The sequence below is a fragment of the Euphorbia lathyris genome, chromosome 2 (genome assembly GCF_963576675.1).
Source record: "Euphorbia lathyris chromosome 2, ddEupLath1.1, whole genome shotgun sequence".
NCBI classification, from domain to species: Eukaryota; Viridiplantae; Streptophyta; class Magnoliopsida; order Malpighiales; family Euphorbiaceae; genus Euphorbia; species Euphorbia lathyris.
Genome location: NC_088911.1, coordinates 7771034 through 7789258, shown reverse-complemented (window position 1 = coordinate 7789258; position 18225 = coordinate 7771034). Strand labels below are relative to the sequence as shown.

The 18225-nt window shown below is 34.7% G+C and overlaps 2 protein-coding genes across 2 annotated transcripts; one reads left to right on the top strand and one right to left on the bottom strand.

The window, feature by feature from the left end:
* The first annotated feature begins 86 nt into the window (after positions 1-86).
* LOC136216758 (protein TRIGALACTOSYLDIACYLGLYCEROL 4, chloroplastic) lies at positions 87-5894 on the top strand. Its single transcript, XM_066003324.1, has 5 exons — positions 87-458; positions 1859-2108; positions 3421-3802; positions 4290-4591; positions 5561-5894. Exons 1-5 carry the CDS (start codon positions 178-180, stop codon positions 5756-5758), a joined length of 1413 nt encoding a protein of 470 aa, XP_065859396.1. The 5' UTR covers positions 87-177; the 3' UTR covers positions 5759-5894.
* A 6369-nt stretch (positions 5895-12263) lies between these two features.
* LOC136216478 (10 kDa chaperonin 1, chloroplastic-like) lies at positions 12264-17070 on the bottom strand. Its single transcript, XM_066002989.1, has 7 exons — positions 16912-17070; positions 16765-16826; positions 16563-16613; positions 14751-14816; positions 14625-14672; positions 13954-13983; positions 12264-12500 (listed from the first exon to the last, which is right to left on the bottom strand). Exons 1-7 carry the CDS (start codon positions 16988-16990, stop codon positions 12432-12434), a joined length of 405 nt encoding a protein of 134 aa, XP_065859061.1. The 5' UTR covers positions 16991-17070; the 3' UTR covers positions 12264-12431.
* Positions 17071-18225: the final 1155 nt, after the last annotated feature.

The following is an 18225-nucleotide window of genomic DNA, read 5'->3' as shown; positions in this document are numbered from 1 at the left end:
CAAAACTTGGAAAATGGAATGGGCCTAAAAACAACACATTTGAAATGGATACCAAAATAAACGTTAAACCTCTAAACCTTCAAAATCTCAATTTTAAAACTTTTGTCTTAAGAAGAGAGACAGATAAGGAAGGAAGGTACACACCAGACACAACCGAAGTCACAAAGTCCGACGAAAATGGCCAATCTCAGGACGGCAATGGACTCTGCATTTTGGGACCAGTCAATATCTTCTCCACAAACCCTAGACGGCTCCGCACATTCGATTCCCGGTCAGCCATTCCCTCTGGACGTCACTCGAGCTAGCCGAGCCCTTAGGATTCAACAACTTTCTCTCTTGTCAAATGGATTTCCGTTTGGTATCATTCCTTCTTACTCTCCCAATTTTAACAACCAGAAGCAAGAATGTGGCTCTTTCTCTCTTCAATCTGTCTTGGTTAGACTTGCTGCCTCGAACTGGTAATTTCCCCCCTTTTTCAATTTTGTGAATTTTGTTTTATGTTTCTGATAGATTCTTTGAGGTTTAATTGAGTTCGTTTTTTGTTTCAGAATTTCCATTAATCATGCATTCTAGTGATGATAATTGTTGAGGTTGAACTTGTTTCTGAAAGTACAATTATGTTGCACTGTTCTATGAACTTATTTTCTGAAACTTTTCAGTTTGTTTATGCTTCGGCTTTCCTCATATAACATTTTTGAGATTTCTCTATTGGATATCTATCTCACATCCCTTTAATATATATAGCTGCTTATTTATTTTGGAGCAGACACATGTTGCAAGGAAACTTTGATTTTAAAGCTTTTAATGTTTCTGTGTCTGTTTTGAAAACCAAAACTCTCAGAAACTTGTACAAAATGTTTGGGGTCAAGATTTCGTAATTCAAAAAAAAATTAGAAACTCGTTTCTTAAAAGTTTGGAAATTTTTGGAAACTCGTTATTTAGGATGTGACTGATCACATATTCTATGAATTCCTATTATTTTTTAGTTCCACAAAGTTCAAAATTAAAATCTCTCCTTTTATCCTCTATTGTTACGTGACTTATATATAACCTTTTTTGAGGCTTATACGTCAACAGCTTTCCGAATTTGGTCTAAAAAACCGATTGGCCTCCTAAACTTGGAGAGTGTCTCGTTATCTCTATGAACTTGCTGACATGATTATCCCCCAAGTCCACATAGCGGAACAAGAGACGATTTGAGCAAATTTAAATATAAATCACTTTAATCCAGTTCATGAGGTCGATCACTGTAAGCAAGTTCGAGAGACCAATAAGTGGCAAATAGGTTTTTTTAAAGCAAGGTAGGAGGCTAATAAAATACTAAGTTCAGGATACCAATTGGTTTTTTAGCCCATATATAGAAAAATTAAACATACGTTCTTATAATTTTATAAAATATAGATATATTTATTATTTACATGTTTTCTCCATATTTCCGTTTTCTATATTTTTTACAAATATCATTTTTTGTTTCCTTTTTTTTTTTAGTTTTCGTTTCCATGTAATATGAGTTTACATATATTTAATGTTGGATGATCCATAGATATTTGCTTCATACTTAAGATGGTCCTGGGCGTGAGAGGGATATTAGATATCCCACATTGCTTAATTAGGGAGCGATACGACTCTTTATGTCTGTGAGGCAAGTATCCTCTTTTGAAGTACTTTTGGGGTGAGTTAGGCCTTTGTTTACATTCTCTTCTTAGCGTTCATATAAGCTTAGAAACAAGAATATTGGGAAATTGAAATTATCAAGTGAGACGATTCATTCTTCAAAATATAATCTACATTGCTTTTCCTCTTTATCTGTAATACTAGAGATACTGATAGGTGTTATAACTGATTGTTATATGCACAGTTGGCTTGCATTAGTTGGGCAGTTCCGACCAAAGAAGTTGATTTCTTCCATTAAATCAGAATTTTCAAATGCTGAGGCACTTGATTTCTCTGTATTTAGAGATGCAGCAAAACATATTCTAGACAAGTCACTTTACTCTATTGGTTTAACCTCGGAGTTTTCTCCAACTCCCTCATCATCTGTGTTGCTAAGCACAGAACGACATGGTGACAAGAAGAAACCTCGACATAAAATGATGTTCTATCATCAGGTATGCATTTCAACTTCATTCACTTTCATATGTTCCTTTCAGTCCTGAAGAAGTGTATCAATTTCTGACACAACAACAGGATTATCACACAAACACCCCCTATCCTGAAGTGTTGTTTTCATAAAAGGGTTATATACATTAGGGAGCCCTGTACTTGTCCAGGTTATCTATTGATTCCTTGAATTTTGGAGATGTCTCATTAGACCCTTGAACTTGCTTAAAATGTGCCATTAGACCCACCCACCCCCCCCCCCCCCCCCCACACACACACACACAAAGTCCACGTGGCAGATAAAGAGAGATTTGGACAAGTTAAAACATGTATAACTTTAAGCAAGTTCAGGGGATTAACAGATCATTATAACCACTTCAGGGGCAAATAAGTCACTTTAAGCAAGTTTAAGGGGCCAATAGGTTTTTGTAAGCAAGTTAAGGGGGCTAATGAGGCATCTCCAAAGTTCAGAGGGGCAATCGGATTATCTGGACAAGTAGAGTGCCCCTGACGTATTAAGCCTTAATTAAAAGAAAAGGAAAAAAGGGTACAACAGGAGCTAATGAGATGTAAAGATATGGCATGGCTGTCCTGTTGAACCAGAGGTGGCAATTGTGTACACTGTACACTATCTGACAACACGTCATGAACTTGAGATAAATTTAATGGTTAGTGTTTCATCAAATGGGTAACGGATCATTTTTGGTTTGACACGAATTTTTAGGTTGGTTTATATTTATAGTTTATCTTACTAACTCGAAAATGACATGAATATTTTAAAAATGATTATTATATCCTCTTAGTGACCCGAGCTAGACTTAAACCTCACTTATTTTTTATTATATGCCACCCCTAATAGAGATGCTAAATTACTGGTGATTAGTGAACACATTACACGAATACAACATGATATTAGCAGATTGAGGGTTTGTTAAACCTTTGGATGGTCAGGGTTAACTTACTAATCAAAAAATGACATAAATACCGAGAAATATTATTACATCCTCCTGTATTTTCAAATGTCACCACTAATAACTGTAGTAAAATCACATGTTACCCACAAATACGACACGAAAACGACATAGACAATTGGGTTGATAATGACATAGACAATTGGGTATTGGGTTTATACGATAATGACACAAATTGTTCTGGGTTGAGTTAGGGTTGACTCATTTGCCACTAATCCGATAATTAACATGACACAAACACGACCCACTTACACGAATACCACCCCTATGTTGAATGAGATTTTGTTATTAGGTTCATAGTTGAGTTTGTGTTGATTGACTCTTGCCTTCAACAATGTGCTATTTTCAGCTTCCTTCTCATGATATTACTTTGGAGGCTGCTTGGCCTGAGCTATTTATAGACCACAAAGGAGGATACTGGGATGTTCCTCAGTCAATATCATTGGACATGTCTTCCCTAGTTACTGACTCTGGCTTCCGGTACCGTTTCGGTGTACACAGAAATGGCGGCCATCCGGACTCTATCAGTGCAGAAAGTGATGAGCCGCCTTCTTCCTTGATGCCTGGATTGTGCGGAAAGGCAGCCTTTTCTTATGAGAATGCTAAGGATTTTTGGAGGATGAAACAGAATAAGAAGGAAGCAATGCAGAGGACGGATAAAGGTTGGGCATGGCATCCTTCATACGATGTTCGCCTCAGCGAACCTCATGCAGCAATATCCGGAATTATTGGTACGTAGCTAAAATGCAATTACATAAGAAATCACATAAGTTGTTTTCTCAAGCAAATTCATTATGTTCTCGTCTTTCATAGCTGTTCACGATTCGATGAAGCTGCCTATCCCGCGTAACAAACTAAAACCAATCCTCGCACTTAAGCTACTGCTTGTCTTCCGGTTTAAGCTCTGAAGCTCTCTCTGGTACCAGTGTGTACCCGTCAGTCAGTCCAATCAAACAATCTTTCCTCGCTTCTAAACTTGCTTTTAGAGCCGAGGGATAATTCTCGCTAAGAACGAAGCTAAGCCTTAACCAGTCTAGCTACAGCAGTTCTCGCACTGTATCACGATTCCTTCATACCGAATCGTTATTTGACAGCCTGCTCTAAGTTTCTACGAAGAACCTACTTCGACGAGAACATAACCTGTTCAGAAGAGCCTATTCTACATTGATCAATGATTGTTCATTTCGCAGTACTTAATTATCTCCTGTTTTCATGTAGGTGGTAGCTGTGCAGCATGGTTCGGGGGCCGGGGGAGTCCAGCATCCGAGGACGGGGATATCTCAGCAAGTGCAAGGAAGCGAAGTCCATTACAAGCAGATTTATTTGGGTCAATATGCTGTACTTACCAACGCGGGGAGTTTAAAAAGGCATATGGTGATCTAAGTAGAGTAGACGCCCGTCTAGATATTCCCTCGGCTTTAGCTCTTACCAAAAGAGCGCTCAGCGCTTTCCAGTCATCGGTTAGCAATGCAGAAGATCCGGTGTCATCTCCCAGGCTGAATTTCATCCTCCAACAGCAGGTAGATATAGTATTTGTTTGGTTCAGTTGTTGTTGTTGTTGTTTATTGGGGATAAGGTCCACATTTGCTACTAACGTTTTTGGAGAAGTGCAAACGTAAGAAATGATAAAATTTTGTCCTCAACGTTTGTGGAGTAACTTTGGACACGGGCAGCAGCAGAGTCAAACTTTAACTGCTCGGAGTGTATCAAATAAACTCAGCCTATATGTGTTGGGCTTAAAAAAAAATTGCCCCTGCCTAGGCCACAAGGACGCCATTTTGATCTAAGTTGGGTCAAAAGAAAAAGGCGCAACCCTTCATCTGCTGGAGGTGAGGACGGATAGGGACGGAATCACCCTTTGACTGGCTGGTTCCCCGCGACCAGGGGTGCACCGACACCTTCATGCCCTCCTGCCTCCACCTCTAGATCCAAGTAAAACTCTCATTTTACGAGTTCTGTTACATCGGCCCAAAATTGCTCGAAGTTGGAATGTTAAGGACAAAACTTTACCATGTTTTAAGTTAGGGGTATTTGCACTTCTCAAAAAACGCTAGGTGAAAATTTGGTCGGGTTGCTTATAGTTGGTAGATATTATATGATTTGTTTCCAAAATAGCTATCTGACACTGTTTTTCAATCGGCATAATACCCATTTGGCTCCCCAAACTAAGGCTCCAAAGTCAATTAGAACCTTAAACTATCAAAATCATGAATCAGGTCCCTGAACTAAGCAAAAATCATCAATTGGGGCCTCATCAAAATTCATTCGGTTGAACAGTTTCAGACCCTCTTTCCCCAAACCCGTCACAGTTTCTGATTTTAGGATATGATGGGGACTCAATCCTAATTGACTTTGAAGCTTTAGTTTGGGGACCCAAATGGATGTAATGCCTTTTCAATCCTAACCAACATTGTGGGCGAACCCATTCGAGACGAACTACTAGCCAAATACAGAATCATTTACGCTCTCTTTTATCGATACTTTTGTAGGTTGCTGGTCCGATTGTTGTTCGGGTTGATTCACGGGTTTTACTGGGTTCATCATCAAAGCATAAAGGAGCTCATTTGGAGGATGTTATATACACATTGAGTTACTCATTGAGGCTTCTAAGGTCTGGGAAAGTTGTTGCTTGGTATTCTCCTAAAAGGAATGAAGGAATGATTGAGTTGAGATTGTTTGAATTCTAGTTCTAGTTTTATGTTTACCCATTTGTTGCCAATTGAATTTTTCATATTTGGCTAAAAAATCTTATTACAAATCACTTACTAGCCAATAGCCATGTTCTTCTAATCATCTTTTGAGATTGCTTTTGGTAGATATTAACTTATTTTTCTCGCAGAATAGCTAACGGTAGAGCTGTAAATGAGTCGAGCTGTACATGAACGGTTCACGTTCGGCTTGATAAAATTTTCGGCTATATTCGGCTCGATTTATAAATGAGCTGAGTTTGAGCACAGTGAAACTCAGGAGCAAGCTTTATAGACAAGCTCATGAATATACTTGATTATTGAATAGGTTCATGAGTAAGTTTTGTTGATTATTTTTTGGGTAAATTCCAAAAAAACCCCTGTGGTTTGATGTTGTTCCAAAAAAACCCCTGTGGTTTGTTTTTACAAAAAAAAAGGACCGTGGTTTCACCGTTACCCGAAAAACGGAAAATTACTTAACACCGTTAAAAATGCTGACGTGGCAAGGGGTAGAGTTGGAAAAAAAAATTGTTTTTTTTTTAATTTTTCTTTTTTCTTTTTCTTTTTCTTTTTCTTCTTCTTCCTCTCTTCCTCCTTTTCTTCTCCTCCTCCTTCTTCTTCTTCTCTTCTTCTTCTTTTTTTTCTTTTTTTTTTTAATTTCCAGAATTCTGGAAATTTTTTTTTTTATTTTTTTTTTTAATTTTTCTTTTTTCTTTTTCTTTTTCTTCTTCTTCCTCTCTTCCTCATTTTCTTCTTCTTTTTCTCCTTCTTCCTCTCCTTCCTCCTCCTCCTCCTCTTTTTCTTTTCTCTTTTTCTTCTCTTCTTCCTCCTCTCCTCTCCTCTTCTTCTTTTTCTTTTTTTAAATTTCTGAAATCCAGACATTACGTCTGAAATTCAGACGTTGAACGTCTGGATTTCAGACGTTCAATGTCTGAAACCTAGACGTCTGGGTTTCAGACATTGAACGTCTGAAATCCAGACGTTCAACGTCTGAAACCCAGACGTTCTTAAGAACGTCTGGATTTCAGACGTCCAGAATTCTGGAAATTTTCCAGAATTCTGGAAATTAAAAGAAAAAAAGATGAAAAAAAGAAGAAGAAGAGAAGAAAGAGAAGAAGAAGAAGAAGAAGAAGAAGAAGAAGAAGAAGAAGAAGAAGAAGAAGAAGAAGAAGAAGAAAAAGAAAAAAGAAAAATTGAAAAAAAAAATAATTTTTTTTTCCAACTCTACCCCTTGCCACGTCAGCACTTTTAACGGTGTTAAGTAATTTTTCGTTTTTCGGGTAACGGTGAAACCACGGTCCTTTTTTTTTGTAAAAACAAACCACAAGGGTTTTTTTGGAACAACATCAAACCACATGGGTTTTTTTTGGAATTTACCATTATTTTTTTAATAATAGTATTTTTATAAAAGGGAAATGTAAAATTACATAGTTGCATGTGAAACTTTAGTTTTATAGGTTTTAAAATTATGTAGATTTATGTTAAAAAAATTAAAAAAAAATAAATGTAATTAATAAGTTGTTCGCGAGTAAAGTTTATGATCAGTGAGATGTTCGTGAAGAAATAAACGAACAACTTCCAAATAAAATATTGAGCTCCAGTTGAAACTCGAGCTCTTTAATTTTCTAATGAGCTGAGTATGAGCATGCTAAAGCTCGGTTTAGTTACAATCATAGTTATCAGTTTTTTTCTAATCACAACTAAACGTTTTATATCGAAACTAAACATTTATATAACGAACGAAAGAGAACCAAACGGATACTATATATCCTTTTGAGTCTAAACACATAAAGCCTGCATTATTTTGTCTAATTAATGGGTTAATTACACGAATAGCTTTCGAAGTTTGGAATTAGTTTCATAAACGTTACTTAAATTCATTTAGTTTTAATAAAATTATTGAACTTTCCTTTTTATTTCAATAAAGTCATTTTCACCCCTTAGACATAATTTTTTTTTATCAAAATAGTAACATGGTACATTGAAAATGATTAACTTTTAGAGTGCCATGTTCGCCACATGATAGTAGATATATATCATTTAATTCAAATGCTTGAAATTATCATGTGACATACATATGGTGTCATATGGTTGTTATATTATATGTAAAAGAGTTTTTTTTTTCTACATGATTATTACATTATTATTCCAGTGGTTCTGTCTGAATTGGTTGGAATAACTTTAGGGTAAAGTTCAAATAAAACCCTTGTGGTTTTACTAATTTTCAAATAAAGGATTATGGTTTACTTTTTGTCAAAACGAGGATTGAGGTTTCTAACTTTAACAAAATAAGGGCTTTTTCGATTGGTACTATTAAAATCACATTTGACGACTTCAAAAATGACATATTTTAAGAACTACTAATATTCTAAGCAACTTTAATTCTTCAACTTTTTTATTTTGAGATTGTTTAGATGATGTTTGGTAAAGAGAGAGAAAGTTAATGTTTAGAGAGAGAAAGTTCCAAAAAAGATGATTTTCGAAAATCGAAAATGTAGTTCCATAGAAAATATGACATTGAACAACTTTAATTCTTGAAAATTTTCATTTCCAGGTCGTTAAAGATGGTTGACAAAAAGTAAACCACAGACCTTTATCTGAAAATTAGTAAAACTACAGGGGTTTTATTTGAACTTTACCCATAACTTTATTGAAATAAAATTTAAAGTTGAATCACTTTAGTAAAATAAAATGAAGTTCACAGGCTTTTTAAAAATGACCCCAAACTTCAATGGCATGGGTATAATTTAGCCTCCAATCAATTATATTATAGATCATTTATTTTCTTCTAATTAAACTCTTAAATTTTAATTTTTACACATATTGAACCCTTCAGTAGTGGTTCTCTTAGTTAAATTGTCAGTGATTACCTTAATGCATGTGAAAAACTAAATATTAAAAGCTTAATTTAAAAAGTTTCTAAGGATCATGGCTTAATAAAAAAAAGAGTTATAAAGATCAATAGAAAAATTACAAAGATTTTTACCTATAATAATAAAAAAATAGCCATAAATTGAACATACTCAATTTAATATAAATTGACTAATATAATGTGTTTATATATGTGTATAACTAATTTTAATGAGATATTTTTATTATTCTTTTTATATATTAGTTTGAAAGTAAAATTTTAGATTTAATTATTAATTCAAATAGTTAAAATGAGAAAAACAGTCGCCTTTAAGAATTTTTTATTGGGAAAATTACAAAACTAGGTCAAATGGGAGGCCCATTTACATATTTAACCCATTTACTCAACCTATTACATATCTAGACTCATTTTGTGTGACTTTCCAAAAATACCCCCAATATTTACGCGCGGCTCGCCCCATCCCGTCTGACTTCGCATATTCCATACTATACGAAGTCTGCGAAGTAAATGTTTGGGTTTGCTTGATGAATTTAGTTCGCATATGCGAAGCCTGGATGTGTTTTGAAGCTAATTCGCGAAGTGGTATATAACAAAAAAGGGCAAACAACAACGGATTCTAACATTAAAATCATAACATTATCAAAATTTACAACAAGATTGCCACAATAACGACATTCAAATCATAACATTATCAAAATTTACAACAAGATTGCCACAATGAACTCTACTAACATTATCAAAATTTACAACAAGATTGCCACAATAACGACATTCAAATCATAACATTATCAAAATCTACTAACAAGATTGGCACCATGGGATGGACGTGTCCCATGGTGCACCCCGAGATTGACACAACCTCTCCTAACGAATCATTTCAGGAGTGAATGTGTCAATCTTGGGGAAGTTCATCCCTCTAAAGGAAGGAAAATCATCTTCCTTGCAGCTCAGTACGCCGCCTTCCAGAAAGGGATGTTACGTATTCAACCATCTACAGAAAAAATTAACCGTGTTAGTTATGAAAAAAGACGATTTTGGATTCGCGAAATGAAAATTAGCGAAGCATGCGAATGTAAATGTGCAGGGGAAGAGGTGATTTTACTTCGCATAACGATTTTTTCGCGAAGTCTGCAAGGTCTGAAATGTGACTATCTACGTCGCATAACGATTTTTTCGCGAAGTCTACGAGGTCTGAAACGTAAGGATCTATTCGCAGACTTTGCGAATAGATTCGCGAGGTAGATCCATACGTTTCAGACTCTTTCTCTTCGCAGAACGTCGCGAAATCATCAATACCCGAAGTAGATCATCACTTTCCAGGCTCGTTCTCTTCGCAAAGCTTAGCGAAACCATCGATTGCGAAGTGAATTCATGATAAAACGCAGAAAAAAAAACAGATACTTACATTTTTCGCCCCTTTCACCCCCAAAAGCGACAATAACAATATGATAACATGGGAAGAACGAAGGAAATAACGTAGAAAACTCATTTCTTTGATGGTAACAAGAAGAAAGAAACCAAGCAACGAACATGAAGATGAAAAACCATGGCTTCGTTTTCTAGGGTTCGGAAGTTGCAGAATCAAGAGATGAAAAGAGGAAAATGAGAAATTCATTGTGATTTTGACGAAATGGTGCAGATTTCGTGCAATTTAAAGGAAGAAAGGAAGATCAAAAGTCTTGAAATCATTAATGCAGGAGCAACTTTTCGCATAACCAAGGAGATAGGGGGGAGCGGTGATTCGCGGAGATAGGGGGGAAGTGGGAAGGTCAGGGGTATTTTTGGAAAGTCACACAAAATGAGTCTAGATATGTAATAGGTTGAGTAAATGGGTTAAATATGTAAATGGCCTTCCCATTTGACCTAGTTTTGTAATTTTCCCTTTTTTATTTTCCATTTCAATTTGTTTAATAATTATATATTTAAAATTTACGAGAAAAAAATATTATTTTATTATCTTAGAAAAAATAATTAAATTATCAAATAATCAAAATGCATGACCTTTGATTTTAAATTTTCTAAAATTTTAAAGATTAAACCTTTGGTTTTAATTTTTATACGTTGAGTCCTTTACTAATATTTTAACTAAAGAATTTCTTCAAATCACGAGTCCAATATTATTAAATTTCATTTTTTTAATTTTTTATTTTCAACCTTATGGTGTCGAGAGATTCTGAAAAAAAGACAGATTTCTTTATTTGCAAATCAAAAGGTTTTAATTTGAATAAATAATCAAAAACTCAATTCTTAATTATCATATATATCTACTAATTATGAAAAGAAGACGAACTTCTTTAATTAAAGTTCAAAAATTTAATTTAGAAGAATAAAAATCAGAAACTCCATTCTTAAAATCATAAAAATTTAAAGATTTAATTATAAATTTAGCCCAATCTTAATCATAAAATGCAAAATTTCAAATTATTCAGAACTTAATATTCTTTCCTTTCTGCCCGAGATTACAATTAAATTATTCTAATTCAAAACCCTAAAAAATCCTATACCTGCACCTAAGGCGCACTTCAAAGAAGGCGATAGGCTCCACAAGACACGCACATCCTAATCGCGCACCCAGTGAACATCGCCTGCCACTCTACTACAAAAGCGCGCGAGGTTAAACATCAATAAATTAAATTAAGGAAAAAAATACCATTTTCGAACATAAAATTTCAAAAACAAACTTTATGGTTTAAAACTTATATTGTGGTTGATTCTTCTGTTAGCAATGTTAAAAAAAAGTCAAATGGTAGTCAAAATCAAAAGATAAAAAATTATTTTGACCTTTATATTTATTATAAAGACTTAAAACACTTTTTGGCTCTTGATCTATCCAAAATTTGTGCATTTGGCCCCTGACCTATTATTTGGTCATATTTGGCCCCTAACCTATCAAATTAGATAAAATCCAACCCATATTGAATGAAAAATTAACTCTGTTGGAAAATTAACGGCAGTAACCAATACAAAAATGACACATGACACATAAATAAAATTAATTTTCACTCTATCGGAACACTAGAAAAAGTTTTTAGGATTTTTTTTACTGTGTAAAATAGTTACGTTGCCATCTCCAGTTGAAAATTAATTTTATTGATGTGTCATGTGTCGTTTTTATATTGGTGACTGATGTTAATTTTCCAACAAAGTTAGTTTTCCATTCAATATGGGTTGAATTTTATCTAATTTGATAGATCAGGGGCCAAATATGACCAAATAATAGGTCAGGAGCCAAATGCACAAATTTTGGATAGGTCAAAGGTCAAAAAGTGCTTTAAGCCTATTATAAATTATGGCCAATTATTTGAAATATGAATTTTGATTGATGGGAGAAAGAAGAGAGATGTGAGGGCAGAAGTAAGCGGTGAGTTTGAATTTTGATTCTTGATTTGAGGTTTGTTAGTGATAATTAGATAATAAATCCATTTATAAAATTAATTTCACAAAGTAACTGTTTGTCAACTTTTAAATCACATAGTTTATCTTTAAAAATAGCCTAAACCACAAGGTTTATTTTTATATTTTTTCCATAAATTAATTTCACACATTTTTCAAAAAAACTGACACTCATTTCGAGATTAAGGCTTTTTTGTTGTATTAAAAAAAAAAACTGACGCCAAGAATGCAATACAGCCATTTCCAGAACCTCTTCAATTTTATAATATACCGTTTGTTTAGCTCAATAGATTATTACATAAGATAGAAGATACTCTGTAATTCCATAATTATGCAAGTGTGGCATAAATGTCCTACACTAATACAAAATTCAGCTCTTGGAAAATCTTGCCAAAATGCTCCCAAATTTCACTCAACAACAGCCAACAACTCCCCAGCTTTGCAAAAGCAGTGCTTGGCATCTGTTCCTAAATCAACCTGTACAATTCCACAAGAATTAAGGCTCAAAATCGTCCTGAAATTATCAATTTAACCCAATTGGATTTTACGTATCAAATTAGCGATAAACTTGACATATTAGCCCAGGTACGATCAGCCTACTGACTGAAAAACAAAACGCGCTAAACTTGACAAATTAGCCCAGGTACGATCAGACTCTTGACTGTGAGAGACAAAACGCACTAAAAAAAATAATATACGAAATCATAACTAACAACAATTAACATTTTGAAAATGCAATACATAAAAAGGCTTAAAGCCTGACCTATCCAAAAATTTATCATTTGACCCTAACTTATTATTTTGTCACATTTAGCCCCTGAACTATCACAATTAGTGAAATTTCAACCAATTTAAATGAAAACTTAATAAAACCGTTATCCACTGATATATGGTGATATTTTGACTTAACACATCGCATGCCTTAAAATTTATTTGCTACATAGTATGTGAAATAATTAATTAGATTAAAAAAGGAAAAAAAAACAAATCCCTAAATTAAAATTTATCTAAATGTCAAAATATAGTCTATGTATCAATACGATAACAGTTCTGTTAAATATCCATCCAAATTGGGTGAAATTTCCCCAATTGGGACAAGTAAGGAGGAACCAAATGTGACCAAATAATAAGTCCGGATCAAATGACAAAACTTTGGATTGATCGAGTGTCAAATAGTGGTTTAAGCCAATACGAAATTATATCCAATTATCCACAATCTAACGGTGCCTTCTATGCTTACTTTGTTTTTGACAAAGTAAGCTTTACTTTGTTTTTTCTACCATTGGATGAGTTTATTTTGTCAAAGTTCATCACCATCCAATGGTGGAAAAAACAAAGTAAGGTTCACTTTGTCAAAAACAAAGTAAGCATAGCCTAACTCCAATCTAACTAGCAACTTTTCCATAATCATTATTCGTAATAAAACTCTAACTGAAGACGTTTGCGACATTTCTATACTTTTCAAAATGGAGCAGCATTTTCTTCTGTTCTTTCGGATATTTCTGCCGTCCAAATCTTCTTTCCTTTTTTATTTATTTATTTTCTAATTTATTTTAAGACATAGATCGATCATATAGATAGAAAAGGAGATTAAAACATCCTATTTTAAACTTGGAACCCTAAAAAACAGTGTAGCCTCTAAATTTGCGCATCCAGCAAGACACTAGGCTCAGAAAGGTGCACTCAGGCGTGCCCCTCTCGAACAGAGCCTGTCTCAGTCAACATGCTTGGGGCCTGGCGCTGAGGCGCGCCTTTGATAACTATGCTCGGGATTCAGGAATATAACAAGTATATGATAGACCACACTTAAGGCCTGATTCTGGCACATAAGCAAGCATTGGAAGGAAACTTGATTCTGACTATACAGGTAAAAATTCAGAGACATTTAATCTTAGCATGAAAAGCTCTTAGCATCGTAAAGCACACTTACCTCATATGCATTTATGTCCGAGAAAAGAACCTGCAAAAGGCAAAGATGATATTTTATCAGTATAAATCCCAAGATTAAATCAAGCAGCACTTATAACATTAACATATATGGATTAGGTCTGTAATAGAGCCGAGCTAAGCTCTGCTCATGCTTGGCTCGCCAGAAACAGAAAATTGACGAGCTCAAACTCAAAATCCTGTTCGTGAGCTGCTCGTGAGCTTGTTCACAAGCTTTGCTCACGAGCAGCTCGTTAATTCTGTTGCTAAACTTCGAGCTCGAGCTCAAAATCTTGTTCGTTAGTTCACGAGCTTTGCTCGCAAGCAAAGAGTTAATTCGCGAACAACTCATTAATTATGTTTATTTGAAATTTCTTTAACACAACTACATATTTTGAAACCTACAAAACTATATTTTACACAAAACTAAGTTGTTCTACATTTTCCTTTATAGAAATACTATTATTAAAAGAATAAGCGAACCACGCTTGTTCATGAACATTATAATTGAGCTTGTTCATGAACCTATAACCGAGCCAGCTTGAGAGCTTGCGAGCCGAGTTTCGCCGTGCTCAAGCTCGGCTATGAATTGAGCTTTTGTCGAGCAAAACAAGCAGCCCGGATCATTTACAGCCCTAATATGGATGATTCAAACACATGCACTGAAATCAATACCTTCTTTCCAGCTTCCACGTCTGAAACCTCGTTACCAACAGAGAGCACCTAAACCAAAAATTTGAACTTTATGACAATGAAATCTATAACTCTTTGCATAGAGAGAAGATGTAAAATTCTACTGACCTCGCCCATCAGGTATCGCTCAAACTTCACAGCTGATTTGGGTAACAAAACTCCACCACTTGATTTCTGTGCCACAAAGTTTATTATTATCAGTATAACAACTCAAAATTGGAACATATGATCATATAATTGTGCAAAAAGCTATTTGATTTATCATTCTTCACACAGAAAGTTGAGCCATGACAACTTAATGATGAAAGACCAGAATGACCATATCATAATAAATAAAAACTAAGCAATTAAAGGACTTAATACATATTCAGATTCTCCAATTTGCACCTAAAATCCTACTTTGAGAATAATAAAAAAGGGAAGTGTTCGGAACATGAAAACGTGACTGAATTTGTCCTAGTTACTCTTGGAAACGGAGTGAAGGAAGGGAGGAACTTCTTGAACATCGAAAAGGATCCAATGACTTCGAAAGAATTGAACGAGGAGTCATATGAGGTGAAAATCTCATGTTTGTTTTAGTTGTAAGAATCTCAAGTCGCTCAAGTTAGAGATATCAAGGTCGAGTCATAGTGAATGCGATGGACTTTAGTTATGAGAAAGGTCACTTACAAAGTGTTGAACCATTTCATTGGACTTAATGATAAAATAATAAGTAGGGGGGTGACTTATTTGTCAACTTTTCCACTATCACCCAAAAAAAAAAAAAAACCCTGCCTTACGTAAAAGTTGTCAAAGTCACGATTAACCTCTTGATTTGAAATCACTGTCAAAAAGATCTTTTGGCCGCGCTCAACTTGCTTAAAGTGTCACAATTAACCCCTATTTGCTTAAAGTGACACAGTTAGCTCCTTATTTCCACATTAGGGTACCACACATTCTAGCACCACTGGAAGTTTAAGCAAATTGAAGTGGCGGAAAGGTTATTTTAAGGAAGTTGAGATGGCAGAATGCTTGTTAAGTAAGTTGAGGTGGTAGAAACATCATTTTGAAAGTTTAGGGGTCATTAGGCGTTTGAGTACAAGTAAGAAAGGTTGGTTATGTGTTAAACCAAAACAAAAAGCCTAATACATATGCAGCCCACTGTACTTGCCCAAAAAATTCAACTGCCCTCTATACGTTATTTACCCCTGAACTTGGTTAAAGTGACATGTTGGCTCTCTGAACTTTCTTAAAGTAACATTTTGGTCTCTTGAACTTGCTTAGAGTCATCTATTAGCCCTTGAACTTGCTTAGAGAGTACTAATTTTAACTTCACCAAAATCTCCCTTTGCTCTGACACATGAATTTTAAGGGTCAATAAGTCACTTGTTTAAAGTTCAGAGGCAGTTGAATTTTCCGGAGAAGTACACGTAGCTAGGGCTAGGGATGTATTTGGCCAAAACAAAACTTGCAAATGTAAGTTCCATGGCTTAATATATTAGGAGCCCTCTTAAGTTACCAAAAAAGTTGATTGGCCCCCGAACTTACAAAGCAGAACTTGCTTACAATGACATGATTAACTCCCTAAGTCTACCTGGAAGAACAAGATTGGTTTAAGACAAATTGAAATGTATATCACTCTAAGCAAGTTCAAAGGGCCAATTAAACAATGTAAGCAAGTTCGGGAGGCTAATATGTCACTTTTAAACAAAGTAAGATGGTCAATAGGTAATTTTAAGCAAGTTAACGGACCTAACAGGAGGCCAATCGACTTAAAAGTGGAAGTTCAAAGGGGTAATGATGTATTAAGTCTAAGTTCCCATTATTCCATAAACAAGCAACCACATAGCGTAACATAATATGTGAAAAGAAACATATGGATTATACTCAGACAACGTTTAAATATGTGGTGAATAACAGTCCAGAGAGCGGAAGTCGTACCTCAGGTAGCTGCTCAAGCCGGATAAGAACTCTGTCAGCTTGGGGAACAACCTGCAATCTCAAAGTTATTCCAAGATGAGATGAAACCAAAAAAAAAATTAAAAAGAGAGACAAGAAGAATGCCTGAAATGAAATTCAAATGAAATGTTGAACTTTCAATAACAAAAAAGAGAACAATCTGTTAGAGGCTTGAACAGAATACCTTTGTAGGTTCCCATTTTTTGCCGATTGCGTTGATTCTGACGGAATTTCTGCTTAATCCTCCTGAAGATCCAAGAGTGAAATAATGTTAGGAAAGGGGAATTAAGGAGGATAAGATGAAATACAAAGGGGATCGAATCGAGCATACCGACAAGTCTGTGTTGAGAGAAAGAAGTGGTGTTCTTAACGCAAAAGGGGTTCGACAGTGTAAGAAATGCAGACGCCATGGATAAGGAAAAGGCGGAGAAACTGTAAGCAGCAGTGTGCAAAGCAAAAACGACTAATTTGTTGAACCCTTGCTTCAGCTAACTTAATATCCTTCACTGCAATTATACGCTGCCGTTTCTAGATTCTTCTCGGGTTTTTGTTTTGTGTTTTTTATAATTTATCCATGGCTTAATGCATCATTTGTCAACTTCTCTACAAAGTTTGAAACTTTTATATCTTGATAGTCACATCAATTTGTATAAAATATTTATTTAACTTTCTGAATTTACGCAAAATATAATCAATTGATCACTCGGTTGCTAAAAAAGTAAATTAAATGCGGAAAATATATTGCACGCATCTTAAAAAAAGTAAAACGACCAAGATCGGAAGTATACGGTTTCAATATTAACAAAGATAAGTTTTATAGTTGAACAACTAATAACTTCATTTTTAATCTATTTTTGAATTATGTAATAACATTCTAAGATACGTGGTATTTAATTTACTTTTTTGCAACCGAGTGACCAATTGATTATATTTTACGCAAGTTCAATGGGCTAATTGAACATTTTATGCAAGTTGATGAGACTATTGGGACACTTTGAAAGTTCAGGGAGGCAATGAAACTTTTTGGATAAGTTCAGGGGCAAATGATGTATTAAGTCCGCAGATAATAGGGTTCGATCTCGAACTCTTTAACCTAAGCGAATTAGATAAATAATTTGATTGGTATTTACCGTCTCCAAATTGCTAGTTACCGAGGCTATTGGACAATTTTACCCTTTTCATATTTTTTTTTCAAAAATTGAAAAAAACTTCTCTTCCGATCAAAACTGAAATTCTAAAAATAATTGATGAGTTACAACCCGAGAACCCCGGAAATGGATGATTACGAGTCGGAAAAATTGGACGAGATATATTTTTCATGAAAATATATGTTATTGAATGGTTTCCCTCTTCCGATCAAAACTGAAATGCTGAAAATAATTGATGAGTTACAATCCGAGAACCCCAAAAATGGATGATTACAAGTCGAATAAATTGGACGAGATACATTTTTCGTGAAATTTTTTTTATTACCCTAGTCGGTCACGGTGACCGCCTAGGGCAAAAAAAAATTCGTAAAAAAAAAACAATTTCACTTTTGAAAAAAATGCAAAGAACAAAATTGTCCAATAAAAAGCGGTAACTAGCAATCTGGGAGCGGTAACTAGCAACACCCCATAAATAATTGTGAAAAAAAAAAGTATAA

Coding starts and splice junctions, on each gene's coding strand:
- LOC136216758 (XM_066003324.1), top strand. CDS start 178: ATGGCCAATCTCAGGACGGCAATGGACTCTGCATTTTGGGACCAGTCA. Junction 459..1,858: donor AGACTTGCTGCCTCGAACTG/GTAATTTCCCCC, acceptor TTATATGCACAG/TTGGCTTGCATTAGTTGGGC. Junction 2,109..3,420: donor AAATGATGTTCTATCATCAG/GTATGCATTTCA, acceptor TGCTATTTTCAG/CTTCCTTCTCATGATATTAC.
- LOC136216478 (XM_066002989.1), bottom strand. CDS start 16,990: ATGGCGTCTGCATTTCTTACACTGTCGAACCCCTTTTGCGTTAAGAAC. Junction 16,827..16,911: donor CTCTCAACACAGACTTGTCG/GTATGCTCGATT, acceptor TTGGATCTTCAG/GAGGATTAAGCAGAAATTCC. Junction 14,673..14,750: donor AGCGATACCTGATGGGCGAG/GTCAGTAGAATT, acceptor TTTTTGGTTTAG/GTGCTCTCTGTTGGTAACGA.